General features: G+C 48.9%; 1 protein-coding gene across 1 annotated transcript in view; it reads left to right on the top strand.

Moving 5' to 3' along the window:
- Window positions 1-14,183, top strand: part of LOC129381474 (glutathione hydrolase 1 proenzyme-like) — a 55,195-nt gene extending 41,012 nt beyond the window's left edge. The window contains exon 2 of the mRNA XM_055064367.1: window positions 13,972-14,183. Coding sequence (XP_054920342.1) covers window positions 13,972-14,183 — 212 coding nt within the window. The remainder of the gene's footprint in view (window positions 1-13,971) is intronic.
- The last annotated feature ends 1,940 nt before the right edge of the window (window positions 14,184-16,123 follow it).

The raw sequence follows: 16,123 nt of genomic DNA, 5'->3' as shown, positions 1-16,123 counted from the left end.
TGCCCACAAAACAGGCTGCACTTATAGCACAACGATAGCGGCGAACACGGTCGGCGATCGCCAAAAATCTGATCAGCGGGTCAAGCACGTTGGCTTTTATAGAACAGTCGTTGAATGTTCTAGAGCGAGCGCTGGGACCCGCGTGCCTTCCACAAAGTTCTACATTATTCGTGTCCCGCACACACACGATCAGATTACACAAGGTTCGGTCACAGACAGCGGATGGAAGCATGGATAGCATTAAGTAAATTTCCTATACATGCAGGCGCGTCCTGCGCTGCGTGATAACATTTGCTGGCCGTTAAACGTGTCGCCCGATAAAGACGACCAAGTACACGTGTCAATACCCCCCTTTTAAAAAGCATCGACCCGATGCTGCAAACAAACGAAATCAATAAAGAAGCACTCGTAGCAAAGAAAACAACAAAATAAAAAAAGTTAATCGGCGTCCGTAAACGGGTTTAAGACGCACCACGTGGACCACGTCAGATGGTGCGCGGTGCCGCTGTGAATGCGAAATGCCGTCTGGCAAGACTTCACAGTCCAGTGCGCTAATACGTCGGATGACCTTGTAGGGTCCGAAATAGCGTCGCAATAGTTTCTCACTCAGTCCTCGTCGGCGTATCGGGGTCCATACCCAAACACGGTCGCCGGGCTGGTACTCCACGAAGCGTCCTCGGAGGTTGTAGTGTCGGCGGTCAGTACGCTGGTGATTCTTTATCCGTAGGCGGACGAACTGTCGGGATTCTTCGGCGCGCTGGAGATAGGTAGCGACGTCAGGATTCTCCTCGTCAGTGACGTGCGGCAGCATGGCGTCGAGCGTCATAGTCGGGTTCCTGCCGTAAAGCAACTTGAACGGCGTGATCTGTGTTGTTTCTTGCACCGCCGTGTTGTAAGCGAACGTTACGTACGGCAAGACCGCGTCCCACGCCTTGTGCTCGACGTCGACGTACACTGCTAGCATGTCGGCGAGGGTCTTGTTCAGGCGCTCCGTGAGACCATTCGTTTGCGGATGGTAGACAGTTGTCCTCCTGTGGCTTGTCTGGCTTTATTGCAGAATGGCTTGGGTGAGCTCTGCTGCAAAAGCCGTTCCTCTGTCGGTGATGAGGACTTCTGAGGCACCATGTCGCAGCACGATGTTTCCGACGAAAAATTTAGCGACTTCGGCTGCGCTGCCTTTTGGTAGAGCTTTAGTTTCAGCGACAACGTCAGCCACGCGGCCATAATGGAGGGCCTCAACAACACCAACTGCGGAAGGAAAGTACATGACTACGTCAAGGACTTCCTAACCGACAGAACGGCAATGGTAGGGCTGGGGTAGTTGAGAAGCGACACCTTCTCCACACCGTGTAAAGGCATACCCCAAGGCTCCGTGATATCGCCCGTGCTATTTAATGTGGCGATGATCGGCCTGGCAAAACGACTCGGCGAGATCCAGGGCATCCAATACGCGATGTACGCGGACGACGCCACGGTTTGGGTCAAGCAAGGTTCACTGGGAGAAAAACAAGAGAAGCTACAAGAGGCTGCGCGCTGTGTCGAAAGGTACACCAGAGAGAGGGGACTGGTATGCTCCACAGAAAAATCCGAACTACTGAGAGTAGGTAGACACCCCACCCAAGCAACACTGGAAGTAACGCTTGACGGTCAAAACATCCCGGAAAAAAACATGATCAGAATCCTGGGCATGTGGCTACAGGGCAGCAGAAAATGCAGCCACACCATCAGCCTGCTGAGTAAAGTGACGGAGCAGGTGGGCCGGATGATCAACAGGGTCTCCCAAAAAAGATACGGCATGAAAGAGGAAGACACACTCAAACTCGTCGGCAGCCTGGTCGTCAGCCGAGTCATCTACTCGCTACCGTACCACGCGATGACCAAAGGAGAGAGGGAACAGGCGGACACGATACTCAGGAAAGCATACAAGACGGCTCTCCATCTGCCAAAAAACACGTCAAACGAAAAACTGCTCCAACTGGGCATCAGCAACACCTTCAGCGAACTGGCGGAAGCCCTGCTCGAAACGCAAAAAGCCAGACTCAAAAGCACCCCTGCAGGGAGAGCGCTCCTGACTAGGCTGGGACGGGGCACGAGCGGATACGTAGATAGATACGCAGACGTGCCGGACTGCTTAAGAAAAACAATAAGCGTTAGGCCAGTACCTAAGAACATGGACCCCACCCTCCACGAGAGCAGAAGGCAGGCGCGAGCCGAATGCGTGGAAAAGACACTAGCGCTACTAGACAACACGGTATACACGGATGCTGCCACGTACCCGCGAGAAGGGAAGCGCACGGCGACGGCGGTGGTGGTGAACGGCGACGGGAATCTGATCACATGTGCGACGGCAAAGGCAGCCGGCACAGTGGAGGCCGAAGGAATTGCCGTGGCGCTGGCGGCAGTAGAAGGATATAGGACAGGCAGGCCTCTAAACATCTTAACAGACTCGAAGGAAGCGTGTAGAAATCACACGAGGGGCAGGATTAGCAAAGCCGCCCTCAGAATTCTTGGCTTAGCCAACTTCGCCGAGAGGAACGTTACGCACAAGTTAATCTGGATTCCGGCCCACGCAGGCATAGAGGGTAACGAAAAGGCAGACAGCCTAGCTCGAGAGACCACGTTCCGAGCAGAGCAGTCGCACGCCACGGAGTATCACCCACACGCTTGCGAAGGAGGATACACAGAAATATTAAACTTATACAGAGGGACGAGAGCCAAATATCCCCCACCGCACAAAGCTCTAACGAAGGAGGAAGCAACGAGTTGGCGCAGATTGCAGACAAACTCCTTCCCAAATTTATACATCCTAAACAAAATGTACCCAGCCCAATATAGAGACACCTGCCCATGGTGTCGCGCCACACCCACACTATATCATGTCACATGGGAATGTAAACACAATCAATCATTCCACCAACACAATAACCCGAGTGCGGAGCAATGGGAGAGTCGGCTTACCAGCTGCGAGCTCACGGCCCAAAGGGCCTTAATGCAGCACGCTAGTGAGGTGGCTAGGTTCAGTGGAGCCCTGGAAGAGGGGCCCACCCTTGCCGGAAGAGGCTCCAAGTCACCGGGGCCCAAGAAGACGACGGAGACCTCGAGACGCTAAATCCTTGAAGGAACCAAATAAAATTTTTTCTCTCTCTCCCTCTCTCTCAGCGAAGCGGGTGAGATAGTCCGTCGCCACGACAACACACTTATTCCTGGATGTTGACGTTGGAAACGGCCCCAACAAATTCATACCAATCTGCTGGAATGGTCAGCAAGGAGGTTAGATCGGCTGTAGTAACCCAGCTGGTCTTGTCGGTGGTGTCTTGCGTCGCTGACAGTCTCGGCATGTCTTGACGTAACGGGCGACGACGGCGGTAAGACGCAGCCAGTAACACCTTTCCTGTATCCTCGACAGCGTCCGGCAGAATCCGAGGTGCCCAGCGGTTGGATCGTCGCGTAGGGCGTGCAGTACTTCTGGACGCAGAGCTGACGGTACAATAAGAAGGTAGCTGGCGCGCACTGGTGAGAAGTTCTTCTTCACGAGCAGGTTGTTTTGTAGTGTGAACGAAGACAACCAGCGCTTAAATGCCCTAGGGAACACGTCGGTGCTCCCATCCAAATACTCGACGAGGCCTTTTAGCTCCGGGTCTGCTCGCTGCTGTTTAGTGAAGTCTTCCGCGCTTATTATTCCAAGGAAGGCGTCGTCGTCCGCGTCGTCTTGCGAAGGGGGATCGATGGGGGCACGTGATAAGCAGTCGGCGTCAGAGTGTTTTATTCCGGACTCGTATATTACGGTGACGTCATATTCTTGCAGTCTGAAGCTCCGCTACGCCAGCCGTCCTGAAGGGTCCTTTAAGTTAGCGAGCCAACACAACGCGTGATGGTCGCTGACGACTTTGAATGGCCTGCCATAGAGGAAAGAGCGGAATTTTGCTGTAGCCAAAATGAGGGCGAGGCATTTCTTTTCAGTCGTAGAATAATTGCCTTCCGCTTTTGACAGCGACCGGCTAGCATAAGATATTACCCGTTCAAGTCCGTATTTACTTTGGACTAGGACGGCACCGAGGCCTAGGCTACTGGCTTCAGTGTGGATTTCGGTATCGGCGTCCACGTCGAAGTCTGCAAGTACCGGCGGTGACTATGTGCGTCGTTTGAGTTCTTGGAATACGTCGGCCTCCGGTGTTTTCCACTTGAACTCGACATCACATTTGGTTAGATGTGTTAGCGGCTCCGCGATGCTTTAAATGTCCTTCACAAAGCCCCTGTAGTAGGCACACATGCCAAGGAATCTAGGCACGTCTTCTTGTCGATGGGTTGGGGGAACTGTGCGATTCTAGCTTTGTTTTGCGGGTGTGGGCGGACACCAAATTTGCTGATTACGTGGCCTAGGAACAGAAGCTCATCGTAAGCGAAGCTGCATTTTTCCGGCTTCAGAGTAAGCCCTGATAACTTGATGGCCTTTAATACTGCCGCAAGCCGCTTAAGGTGATCGTCGAAATTTCCGGCGAAGACAACGACGTCATCCAAATAAACAAGACACGTCTGTCACTTCAATCCTGCTAACACCGTGTCCATGACGCGCTGAAACGTTGCAGGCGCCGAGCACAGTCCCAATGGCATGACCTTGAACTCGTAGAGGCCGTCTGGCGTGATGAAGGCGGTCCTTTCGCGATCTCTCTCGTCGACTTCTATTTGCCAGTAGCCAGACTTGAGGTCCTATACGAGAAGTATTTAGCGTTGCAGAGCCGATCCAATGCGTCGTCTATCCGTGGAAGGGGCTCCACGTCCTTCGCTATCTTGTTCAGTCGACGATAATCGACGCAGAAGCGTAGCTTTCCGTCCTTTTTCTTCACCAGGACAACAGGAGATGCCCACGGGCTTTTCGACGGCTGGATGATGTCGTTCCGCAGCATTTCGTTGACTTGTTGCCTGATAGCTTCATGTTCTCGCGTCGAAACTCGGTAAGGGCTCTGGCGGAATGGTCGAGCGCACTCTTCGGTTATTATGCGATTCTTTGCAACTGGTGGTTGTCGAATCCTCGATGACGTCGAAAAGCAGTCTTTGTATCGTCGGAGAAGACTACTGATCTGTTGCTGCTTACTCATACAAAGACTTGGATTTACGTCGAAGTCTGGTTTGGGGACTATGCTTATCGGGGTAGATGCGGCAGAATCCGAGAGGACAAAGGCATTGCTGGTTTCCACAATTTCCTCGATGTACGCGATTGTCGTGCCCTTGTTCATGTGCTTGAACTCTTGGCTGAAGTTTGTTAGCATTACTTGCGCTTTCACTCCGCGGAGTCGAGCGATCACTCTTGCGACGCAAATTTCACGGTCGAGCAGTAGATGGTCGCCCTCGATGACGCCTTCTACGGCAGCGGTTATTTCGGTGCCGACCGAAATAACAATGCTGGAGCGAGGCGGGATGCTCACTTGATCTTCGAGCACACTGAAGGCGTGGTGACTACAAGAGCTCTCCGGCGGTATCGCTTGATCTTCCGACAGCTTTATCGATTTTGACTTAAGTTCTACGACTGCGCCGTTTTGGTTCAGGAAGTCCATGCCGAGAATGACGTCTCCTGAACACTGTTGGAGGATAGCGAAGGTGGCAGGGTAAGTCCGGTCATGAACGGTAATTCTTGCCGTGCAGATTCCAGTCGGCGTAATGAGGTGTCCTCCAGCGGTTCGAATTTGCGGGCCTTCCGATGTAGTTTTACCTTTCTTCAACTGGGCGGCGATGTGTCCACTCATTACGGAGTAATCGGCCCCTGTGTCCACTAAGGCGGTAACTGCGTGGCCGGCGAGAAGCACGTCGAGTTCCGTGGTTCTTTGTCTGGCGTTGCAGTTAGGTCTTGGCGTCGGATCACGGCTGCGTCGTGTTGAACTGAGGCTGGAACGTCGCGTCGTCAAGTCGTCTTTCGTCGGTGTAGTTTTGGCCTCCTGACTTCGTCGGGACGGTGGCGTGTCGTTATTCTGTCGTCGAGATGGTCTCTTCGTCGTCTTCGACGGCGGCGGAGGATCTTGGTCAGTTTGACGAACAGCAACCGCACCTCCATCGGTTGCTGCTTTTAGTTTTCCGGATATGGGCTCGCAGAGCGGCCTCGGGCTGGGCAGGTGTATAGTCGGCGCTGCGGTGACAAGTAGCGGCCTGGTGACGGTGAACGGGACGGTCGTCGAGGGCTCCACTGAGTGGCGCCGAGGTCGTCGGCGATATCATATCACGAGGTCGTTCGCCAATCTGTGGTCGCGGCCTGTTAACGGCGAATCCTCGGAGTCCCAACTCCCGGTATGGGCATCGACGGTAGATGTGCCTGGCTTCTCCGCAGTGATAGCAAAGCGGACGGTGGTCGGGGGTGCGCCAAACATCAGTCTTCCTTGGAATGCGGCGTGGGGCGATGGGTTGGCGTGCTGGTTGCGGACGATGGAACTGTGTCGTCACTGGGTCCTGCCGTGGGAGCGGAGAAGGTACGTGACGGCGAGCTACAGCGGCGTATGTCATCGCTTGCGGCTGAAGCTGCGGCGATTCAGGGGCTACTCCGAGTTGTTGTTGGAGCTCCTCACGGACGGCGTCGGCAATTGAAGCCACTTGAGGCTGTGATGACGGGAAGAGCTTCTGTAGCTCCTCCGCACGACCGCTCGGACAGTCTCGCGCAGGTCGTCGTTGGCCAGTGACTGAACTCCAGCGTAGCTTGTCGAGTTCGTGCGGCGGTTGAATTGCTGGTTCCGCATTTGCAATGTCTTCTCGACGCTAGTGGCCTCGCAAAGAAACTGTCGACAGTCTTCGGTGGGCTTCGTACCATTCCGGCGAAAAGTTCCTCCTTTACACCACGCATCAGTAGGCAGATTTTCTTTTCCTCGGATATTTCCGGATCGGCGTGGCGGAAGAGGCGGCTCATTTTTTTTTTTTTTTGTGAAAATCGCGGTGGTTTCATTGGGCAGCTGCACTCGGGTTTCTAGTAGTGCTTGGGCTGGTCCTCGGCACACGACACTTGTGAATGTCTCCAGGATGCCGCTTCGGAAAAGCTCCCAGGTCGTTAAGGTGGCTTCTCGGTTCTTGAACCACGTCCTGGCAGCGTCTTCCAATGCGATGAAGGCATGTCGCAGCTTGTCGTCGCTGTTCCAGCTGTTAAATGAAGCGACCCTCTCATACGTCTCAATCCAGGTTTCCGGGTCCTCGAATGTTGAACCGCCGAACGTCGGAGGCTCCCTGGGCTGCTGCAGGACGATGGGGCTGCCATTGGGGTTGCCTTGGCCACAATCTTCTTGGCCTTCTCAGGTACAAGTCCGTGCTCCGGGGGCAGATGTTGAAGACGGCGGCTTGCTCGATGGTCCTGGACTACGTTAGTGTTCTCTTTGCGGTTCGGGCTTGGATTACGGCTTGTCGGGGGCGCCCGGTACATGAACGAAAAGCACCTCCACCAGATGTCATGTGGTGGTGACGTTGAAGAACACATTAGCAATAGTGTGAAAGACAACACCTTAGACAACACAATACTTTTATTGGGCGAACCTGTGCCCACAAAAACAGGCTACATCTTTCTTCTAGTCTGCAATGGGATGAGTCCAAGGTCATGTTTTATTTTGGTGATGTTTGAATGTTGCGAATTGTTACTTGTAATAAAATCGCGCTACCTTGTTCTGAAAACATTCTAATTTGTTAATAAAATGCGTTTGGCGCGGGTTCCATATTATCACGTAGTGGTGACGTTGAAGAACACAGTAGCAATACTGTGAAAGACAAAACTAACTTTTATTTGGCGAACCTGTGCCCACAAAACAGGCTGCACTTATAGCACAACGATAGCGGTGAAAACGGTCGGCGATCGTCGAAAATCTGATCAGCGGGTCAAGCGCGTCGGCGTTTATACGACAGTCGTCGAATGTTTCAGAGTAATCGCTGGGACCCGAGTGCCTTCCACAAAGTTCTCATTATTCGCGTCCCGCACACACGCGATCAGATTGCACAAGGTTCGGTCACAGACAGCGGATGGAAGCATCGATACCATTCCAGAAACTTCCGATACATGCAGGCGCGTCCTGCGCTGTGTGACAACATTTGTTAGGCAGTGAAACGTGTCGCCCGATAAAGACGACCAAGTACACGTGTCAATATAAATGAGGCATACTCAAGCTTTGAACGAAATATGGTGGTATATGCAAGAAGCTTGGTATCACTATTAGCTTGACTATTCGTACGACGAATAAAGCCAGAAGATTTGCATACAGCGGAAACAATACAACCCACATGATTACGCCGACATAAAGTCGGAGAAAGATGAACACCAATACATTTAAATGATTCTGAAGTTTCTAGTGCTTCACCATCAAGAAAGCATGTGTTTCTTAATTTAACTGGAAGTAGTTAATCTCATAAGTTTTCTTTTTGAGCTATTTACGCTCATTTGTCAATCTGAGCACCATCTTTCAATCCTGTTCAAGTTATTTAAGGTAGAGTGTATAAGCGCGACTGGACGAGGACGAAGAAAGAAACAGATACACAGACACAGCGCTTGTCTACAGATACACAGATAACAGATAAACAGATACACAGAAGCGCTGTGTCTGTGTATCTGTTTCTTTCTTCGTCCTCGTCCAGTCGCGCTTATGCACTCTACCATGGATTCTAACCAACTAGCCCGCCAACGTGTTTTAATCAAGTTATTTGCAATTTATCAAAGTCAGCCTTACATTTTAATGACCGATACAGAACGCACTCGTCGGCATATAACCGGATTTCCGAGTCTATACCTTGATGAATATCATTTATATAAATTAAAAATAGAGTGGGTCCCAAAACGGAGCCTTGAGGCACACCGGACTGAACAGGTTGAAATTACGAACGGATATTATTAATTACGACAGCTTGTCATCTGTAACCTAAATATTTTTAACCCAGTTTATTACTTTTTCGTCAGCATTAATCAGCTTCATTTTATATATGAAGCGGTTATGAGCCACACGGTCAAAGGCTTTAGCAAAATCAATAAATATGGCGTCAGTTTGTGTAAGTTCGTTAAGGTTAAGGTGAATGTCTGCAGTTAGTTCAAGAAGCTGGGATTGACACGACCAGCCTCGTTGAAAACCATGCTGGTTTGCAAATAGAATGTGGTTGCTAGCCATGTACTGCAGGATTTGCTAAGATAACACGTGTTCAAGTAGTTTGCATGCAATAGAGGTAATGGATATAGGCCTATAGTTTGTTAGCTTGTTTTGTCGCCGGTTTTATATATTGGTATCACATGTGGCAATTTCCAGTCGTCGGGAATTTCGGCGGTGTCGAGAGACTGTTGAAAGAACAGTGTAAGTATGAGAACAGAATTGTGCTTTGTCATTTTTTGTAGCTTACTACAAGTACCGTCAGGACCAGGACTAGAAAAACATGGCAAACGCTCAATAGCTTTTACAATACCATCACTTGTCACAGTAATACATTCCATACATGGCGAATTATCGGAAACCTGTGTAGACATATCTAGAGGCTTTTCATCGTTAAATGCACTACAAAAGAATAAATTAAGCCGATCAGCAACATCCATAAGATCAATTGCAGCACCAGACTCAGTGTCAAAAACAGGTAACTCTTTTGTAGGTGCGGGAGAAATGACCTTCCAAAATTTTTTCGGATCGGTTTTTAGAAATTGCTAAATATCCTGGTTGAAAAACTTATATTTGGCAGCCTCAATATGTTATGCACATTTTTTTAGAAAACGATAGATATTCTAACTTAGCGTCAACAGATTTTGCGCTTCTTGCTTTTCGAAACAAACGTTTCTTTTTATTCGAATATCGCTTAATCTCTCGAGTAAACCATGGCTTGCCTGTTGTTTCATATATCCATTGTTTTGGAAAGTATCTCTCCCGCAGTCTTAACAACTCTTCACGAAAATGAATCCAGTTATCTTGCAATGAACAGTTCTCATACGTTTGCATGAATGACCGCTAAAATTCAAAAAGCTCAGAGCTAAGCACCAACACCCCTGCAGTCGACCCACATCTCCTACATCTCTGGGAGGCCGAAAAAAGCCTCCTGAAGCGGTGGAAGACGCCAAAGCTCAATATAAAACTTAAGCAACAAATCGCCCTTCGCACCACACAGGCCCAAGATTACGCAGAGCAACTTAGCAGGCAACATTGGCACACCTTTTGTGACAGCATACAAGGGACACTCAGTACCAAGAAAATCTGGCATCTCCTATGCGCTCTCTTAGCTACCGATCGCACCAAAACGCAACAGAGGCAAGATCTGCTCAGACTGATCCACATTCACGCTGGACCGGACCATGGTCTCCTTCGTGAGCTTCAGCAAAGACTTAGCAGCGACAAGCCCACTTCATCAGAGAGCGGTAAGACGTACGGCGGTGCACCAATCACAGATCTCGATCGACCATTCACCCAGGCAGAGCTCTAGGCAACCTTAGCCAAATTCAATAGAAACACCAGTCCCGGCAAGGACAGAATAACCAATAAGCTCCTACGCAACCTCCCGCAATCTGCCACTACAGCACTGCTACAGTACTACAACGACTGCTGGGAAAAGGGGGACGTACCAGCAGCCTGGAAGCATTCGGAGGTCACCATGGTCCCCAAACCCAACAAACCCCTTCGCATCGGAAACCTCCGTCCCGTTTCCCGCACATCATGCGCGGGCAAACTCCTCGAGCACATGGTACACGACCGGTTAACATCATACCTCGAGGACAACGGACACTTGCCGCACACCATGTTCGGATTCCGACAGCATTTGTCCACGCAAGACGTACTCCTGCTCCTCAAAGGAGACATGCTTGACTACCTCAATCACAGACGCAAATCATCAATCCTGGCAATCGATGTAAAGGGAGCATTCGACAACGTGAACCACGAAGCCATTCTCCGCAACCTCGAAGATACAGGCTGCGGAGCCCGGATCTATAACTACATCAGCAGCTTTCTGACCAACCGAACCGCAATAGTAGGCGTCTGCAACCTCTGCAGCGATAAACTTAGGCTACCCAACAAAGGAACCACACAAGAATCAGTTATTTCACCCCTGCTTTTCAAAAGCGCAATGATCCAGCTACCGAAACAACTGGACGCCATCCCAAATCTATGTCACGCCCTTTACGCTGATGACGTCACGCTCTGAACCAAAGCACCTACTAGTGGACAAAAAGAACGCAATCTACAAGAAGCTGTCGATACTATCCAAAGATATGTAGATTAAGTACTATGACGTGGTCCACTTCGGGCCAGTCAGTGGACAATTTTTGCCATTACTGGACTTTCATAGAAGTGGTGCGACTTATATATATATATATATATATATATATATATATATGCAGAAGTCATTGTGTAAAGCAGTGTGTATGGGTTTATGTGTTGCTCCTATCTGGTGCGCCATATTTTTGTCTTTCGTTAATAGGTCTTTAGAGCTTCTTATAAATGGGGGGTACGTTTTAAATGTTTTAAGGTATGTTGATGATTTTTTGTGCTTTTGTACATTAAGGCTGACTTTACAGCCCCTGCTCTCATTTTAGAAGCTTTTAACAACCAAGGCTAGTCCTTAGGCATCGAATTCATGACGCCACAGATCTTCAGTTTTAGACCAGCTGTATCTTGAAGCTGGTCACATCTGCTGGGCCTATCAACCGCGAGCCTTGAAGCAATTGCTGCCGTATGATTCCGCACATTCTAATGCGGTGACGCGAGCAGTAGGTAGTCTTTGTTTGGAATCAGCTTTGCGAAAATCGTGCATGCCCCAAATGCGTCTAGATTCTCAAACCAAGTTGGACGCCTTTCGGCAGCTGGTTTTCCTTTGTTGTTCGTCAACGCTATAGTAGAGTGTCTTCTGCAAAAAGTAAACCTTGGAGCACGAAAGGCAAGAGCAGAGGTCCAATGACCGAAGGTGAGATCAGAGATTATACCCTACGTGCACAAGGTGTCACATAACCTTAAAAAGGTGTTGGGCTACTGAGCACAAGGTTGCGGGATCAAATTCCGGCCTCGGCAGGCGCATTTTGCTGGGGGTGAAATGCGAAAACACCCGTGTGCTTAGATTTAGGTGTACGTTAAAGAGCCCCAGGTGGTCGAAATTTCCGGAGTCCTCCACTACGGCGTGCCTCATAATCAGAAAGTTATTTTGGCACGTAAAAGCCCATAATTTTAACCTTAAAAAGGTTGCTAACCAGCATGGTATTCCTCTGATTTTTTCTGTGACCAACAAGCTTTCGAAGCTGTGCTCTCCAGTTTGCTGTGAATGCAGGCGTGGCTGCCACACGAGCCATGAGAAGCCGTTGGTTAAGTGCTCCAGAGGGGTTGTATATGCAATTCCCTTGCACTCTTGTGGGCAGCTCTACATTGGACAAACCGAGCGTAGCGTGCATGACCCTTTAAGAGAACATGCGCCAAAAATAAACAAAAATGAGGATAAGGGCGCAAATATGGTAGGTCATGTTGCCACGTGTGGGTGTGATGCTCGATTTTCTCTGATTGCTATTCTAGGCAGGAGTGGCAACAGCTCTTCTATGCTTGCACTTGAGGTCGTCCTTATCAAGAGGAACAGAGATAGGTGTATTAGTGCTCCTGCTATATCTCAACACTAGATGCCGAATTTGACTTCTTGCGCAACCACCTTTGATGTAGATGGGCCTATTCTCTTTTGCTTAGTATACGCATGCGTGACAAGAGGCATGTGGTACAAGAAGAATAAGTTCGATTCTATCCTTCCAATAAACTGTTGGGAGTAGCACTTGTCTTTGTGCACCTTTCTTGACTCTGTATTTTTTATCACCCTAAGTTACTACTTCAATTATGGGATCGAAGTTGCAGGATGGAAGTTTTAGGCCGAAGCCCCCTCCATCACCTGTAAATGCGTTTATTAGTCACCGGCGTTTGGGACCGACCGTTAGAGCAGGACACTGACTCCCAGCACGAGCGCCATTTACGAACAAAAGCGCTGACTACGACAACCAATTATATCGTTGAAATCTTCCCCTACAATACCTACGTCTTTGTTCGTTAGACGCTGCCACAGCACGCCTTAATGCATCTTCTGACCCCCTGCCCGGTTCTTCGGCAAGACGTGCCTACTGCAAGATCTTTTTTTTTTTGCGATGCGTACGTTTCTAACGCAATAGCGTTAACGGCCCCGTGTTACAAAAAATTCAGTGTCGGCGTAGGCGGAGTTGTCCATGAGCGAAAATTCCGACATATATATAGGTATAGGTATATGCCATGCCTTAATATATTACATGCGGTATATACCGGTTATATTGCCACATCATTCTATTCCTGAAGCTGCTCGTACCTAGTCTTAGATTCTTCACAAAGTTTAGTAAAGCAATGAAGGCGGCTAGTTGGTGAACGTTCATGTTTATATTGGACTCAGTTTTACTCAGCCGATATTAAGTGAAGGGCAGGACGTGGACGGACGTAGCGCTACGGCCGTCCACGTCCTGTCCTTCACTTAATATCGTCTGTGTAAAACTGAGCGCAATATAACTCTGAACCTTCACAAATTTATTCCTCGCAATTTAGAAAATTACAGCCCACAAATAAATGTTATGCAACAAAACGCCGACAGCGCATGTCTTTTATGTTAAAGCTTGTCAGGCTGAAGTATTAAAAGCGCGAGACAGTAACAGAAGCCTGAAAATTATGTAATTCTTTTCGCACGGCCGTGCACCACCTCCGAGATCGGCCCACGCAAGTGGTCGTATTCCTACAAGAAAGCTCGCCTTCCTGCATAGCGTTCACTGCCACTGTTTCCCGGTAAGCATTACGGTTACTCAAGATGCAGTTGCCGGGAAGCCTGAGAAGCAGTCAGGGATCTTTGAATGATATCGTGTTCCACTCTTAAAGGCGAAGCTCAAAGGTACCCCAAATTTTTTTCGAGCCAATAGGCAATGTCAGCCCTTCTGGCACAACATCTAATAATTCAGACGCCTTGCCTGTCTTGGCGTGGAGTACGCCCTCTTTATGTCTCTGCCGCACTTACGCGTAGCTGTGAACGCAGGCTTTCTTGCAGCAGCGGTGCCAGGAGAGCTGATGGGCTACCGAAGTATGCTGGACACTATTGGCTCGCGTGTTCCTTGGGCTGAACTGTTCAAGGACGCCGAAGCACTTGCACGCAACGGATTTCCAGTCTACGCCGACCTGGAACGCTTACTCAAGGAGAATGAAAAGGCCATCACCGCTGACGAGGCACTCTGGTAATTTTCATCTTATGCTTTTTTTTTTTCATTTGTTCCTGGAAGCTAGCCGGATAGGTCACTGTAATGGACCTTTTTCCACTTCCGCTAAGCAACCGCGCGGACGCTCACCCCAGCTGCATGCAAGCGGTGCCGCAATCAATGCAGGGCTGGTGTTCGAAGCGAGTGCGTGATCCCTTACGTTATCCGCGACCATTTTCTCACCTTGAGGGACTGAACAATAATTTTACAGATGTTCTGGGCGACAATAGTGGCTAACACAAAAAAATACATGGCCAAATCATAAAAGAAACAAGCCATGTTTTCAATTAGCCATTTTGTGTTTCTAGCCGAGTAAGGCAAGCTTGCGTTCTGGTAACAATGTGACACCAGCGTTGTTAACATTCGAATCGCAGTTGCCGTGATGCGACTGATTCAGCACCCTTGACGATGTCTTAAGCTACCGGTAATGTATATTGCATGGCTTTTACCATTGGCTGAAGCAGGCGTCACCGCATGCAGGCGGAAATAGCTGCATGGTTACGCGGGGCCAAACAAAAAGAGCAATGTGGCCACTCAGCCCAATGGAATCCATCGTACGAGACGAAAGTGAAACACTCACGTTGTCGCATCTTATAGAACTCACGAGCCTTCCTATTTTTTTAGAGCGCAGCTCTTAGGCGCGCGTTCCTGCGTTGAGCGTCGGCGCAGTCGAGCGAACAGCCAAGGTGAAAAGCGCGAATGCAGAGCGCAGTGAGCGGGGGATGAAAGGCGGCGATAGCGAAGAAAGCGCGAGCAGGAAAGCAGGGGAGGAAGCTACAGTGGAAGCAGGTAGTGAAATGCTGAGAAAAAAAACACTCACTTGAGAGAAACAATACCGCGACAACTTGAGGGACATGGGCCCATTGCATGCTGCAGTCTTTCTCAGCTTCAGCAAAACAACAGCAACTAGTGCTTCAGCCAAAGAAAATGATTAATTAGTAATAAGTTACCTGATTCCTGTTAAGTATCAATACAATCTGATTTCCCTGCCTATATTCTCTCCGATTTTGTAATACTACTGAATTATTCGTAAAATACAGTCTGTTATAATTGCATTAGCTCCTCTTGCATGTCTATTTTTTAACTGATACAACATTTACAGCTTTCATACTGACACCAGGATCCTTGAATAATTTCTAACTGCTGACACGAACCCCTTGACTGCCCAGATATCATTCAAAGCAAAACGTCTGGCTGCACCACAAGCAGTTGCACCAAGGAAACACACAGCCGAGCAGCCAGACTAAAAGAACTTTTTTTTCGGTCACTACAATGAACACGTGCATGCAAGAAAGAATGTAACAATCGCGCGTAGTGATTCACTGCTGTTATCTTGAACGTTTAGTTCCGTATTCTAACCAGGGTGTCTACCAAGCTGGCATTTCCAAATTCCCTGAGTTCTCCAGGTTTTCCCTGAGTGCCTTTGCAAAATTTCCTGAATGACACAGAATTCTGTTCTATGTCAAGACGGGGTGACACCATGTCACCTTATGCTGTCACTCCCTGGTAAGGATGTTACAAAATTTTAAAAACTACTTAACCCAGTTTGAATAGTAAGCAGTAGTGTTTATTTTGTTCAAAAAAGAAAACAGGAGGGAGCGGTTAGTAGAATGCACACTGAATAAAATATCTTCGAAAAACATAGTAAAACTGATTTCAAATTGAGTCGACCATTTTCAAATACGAATAAAAAAGCAGATACTTGTAGAAACAAATATTTTAGAATGTCAGCTATTTCTATCAACTGATAGCGAGCTCAATAGTATGAGGCCCGGATTTCGCCACAAGTGAAATTCTATCTCAGCGCCTGGAAAGTCAGCCTCAACTGTCCTGACACATTCGCAGCCTGCGCACAACCCCTCAGTGTTGCGGTTCAATGTTCTAAAGAGTTTATTTTGGTTTGTATTGTGAGGCTTGGGCTGA

This window comes from Dermacentor andersoni, chromosome 11, assembly GCF_023375885.2.
Source record: "Dermacentor andersoni chromosome 11, qqDerAnde1_hic_scaffold, whole genome shotgun sequence".
Lineage (NCBI taxonomy): Eukaryota > Metazoa > Arthropoda > Arachnida > Ixodida > Ixodidae > Dermacentor > Dermacentor andersoni.
The sequence above is the reverse complement of the archived record's forward strand: the minus strand, read 5'-3'. Positions and strand labels throughout refer to the sequence as shown.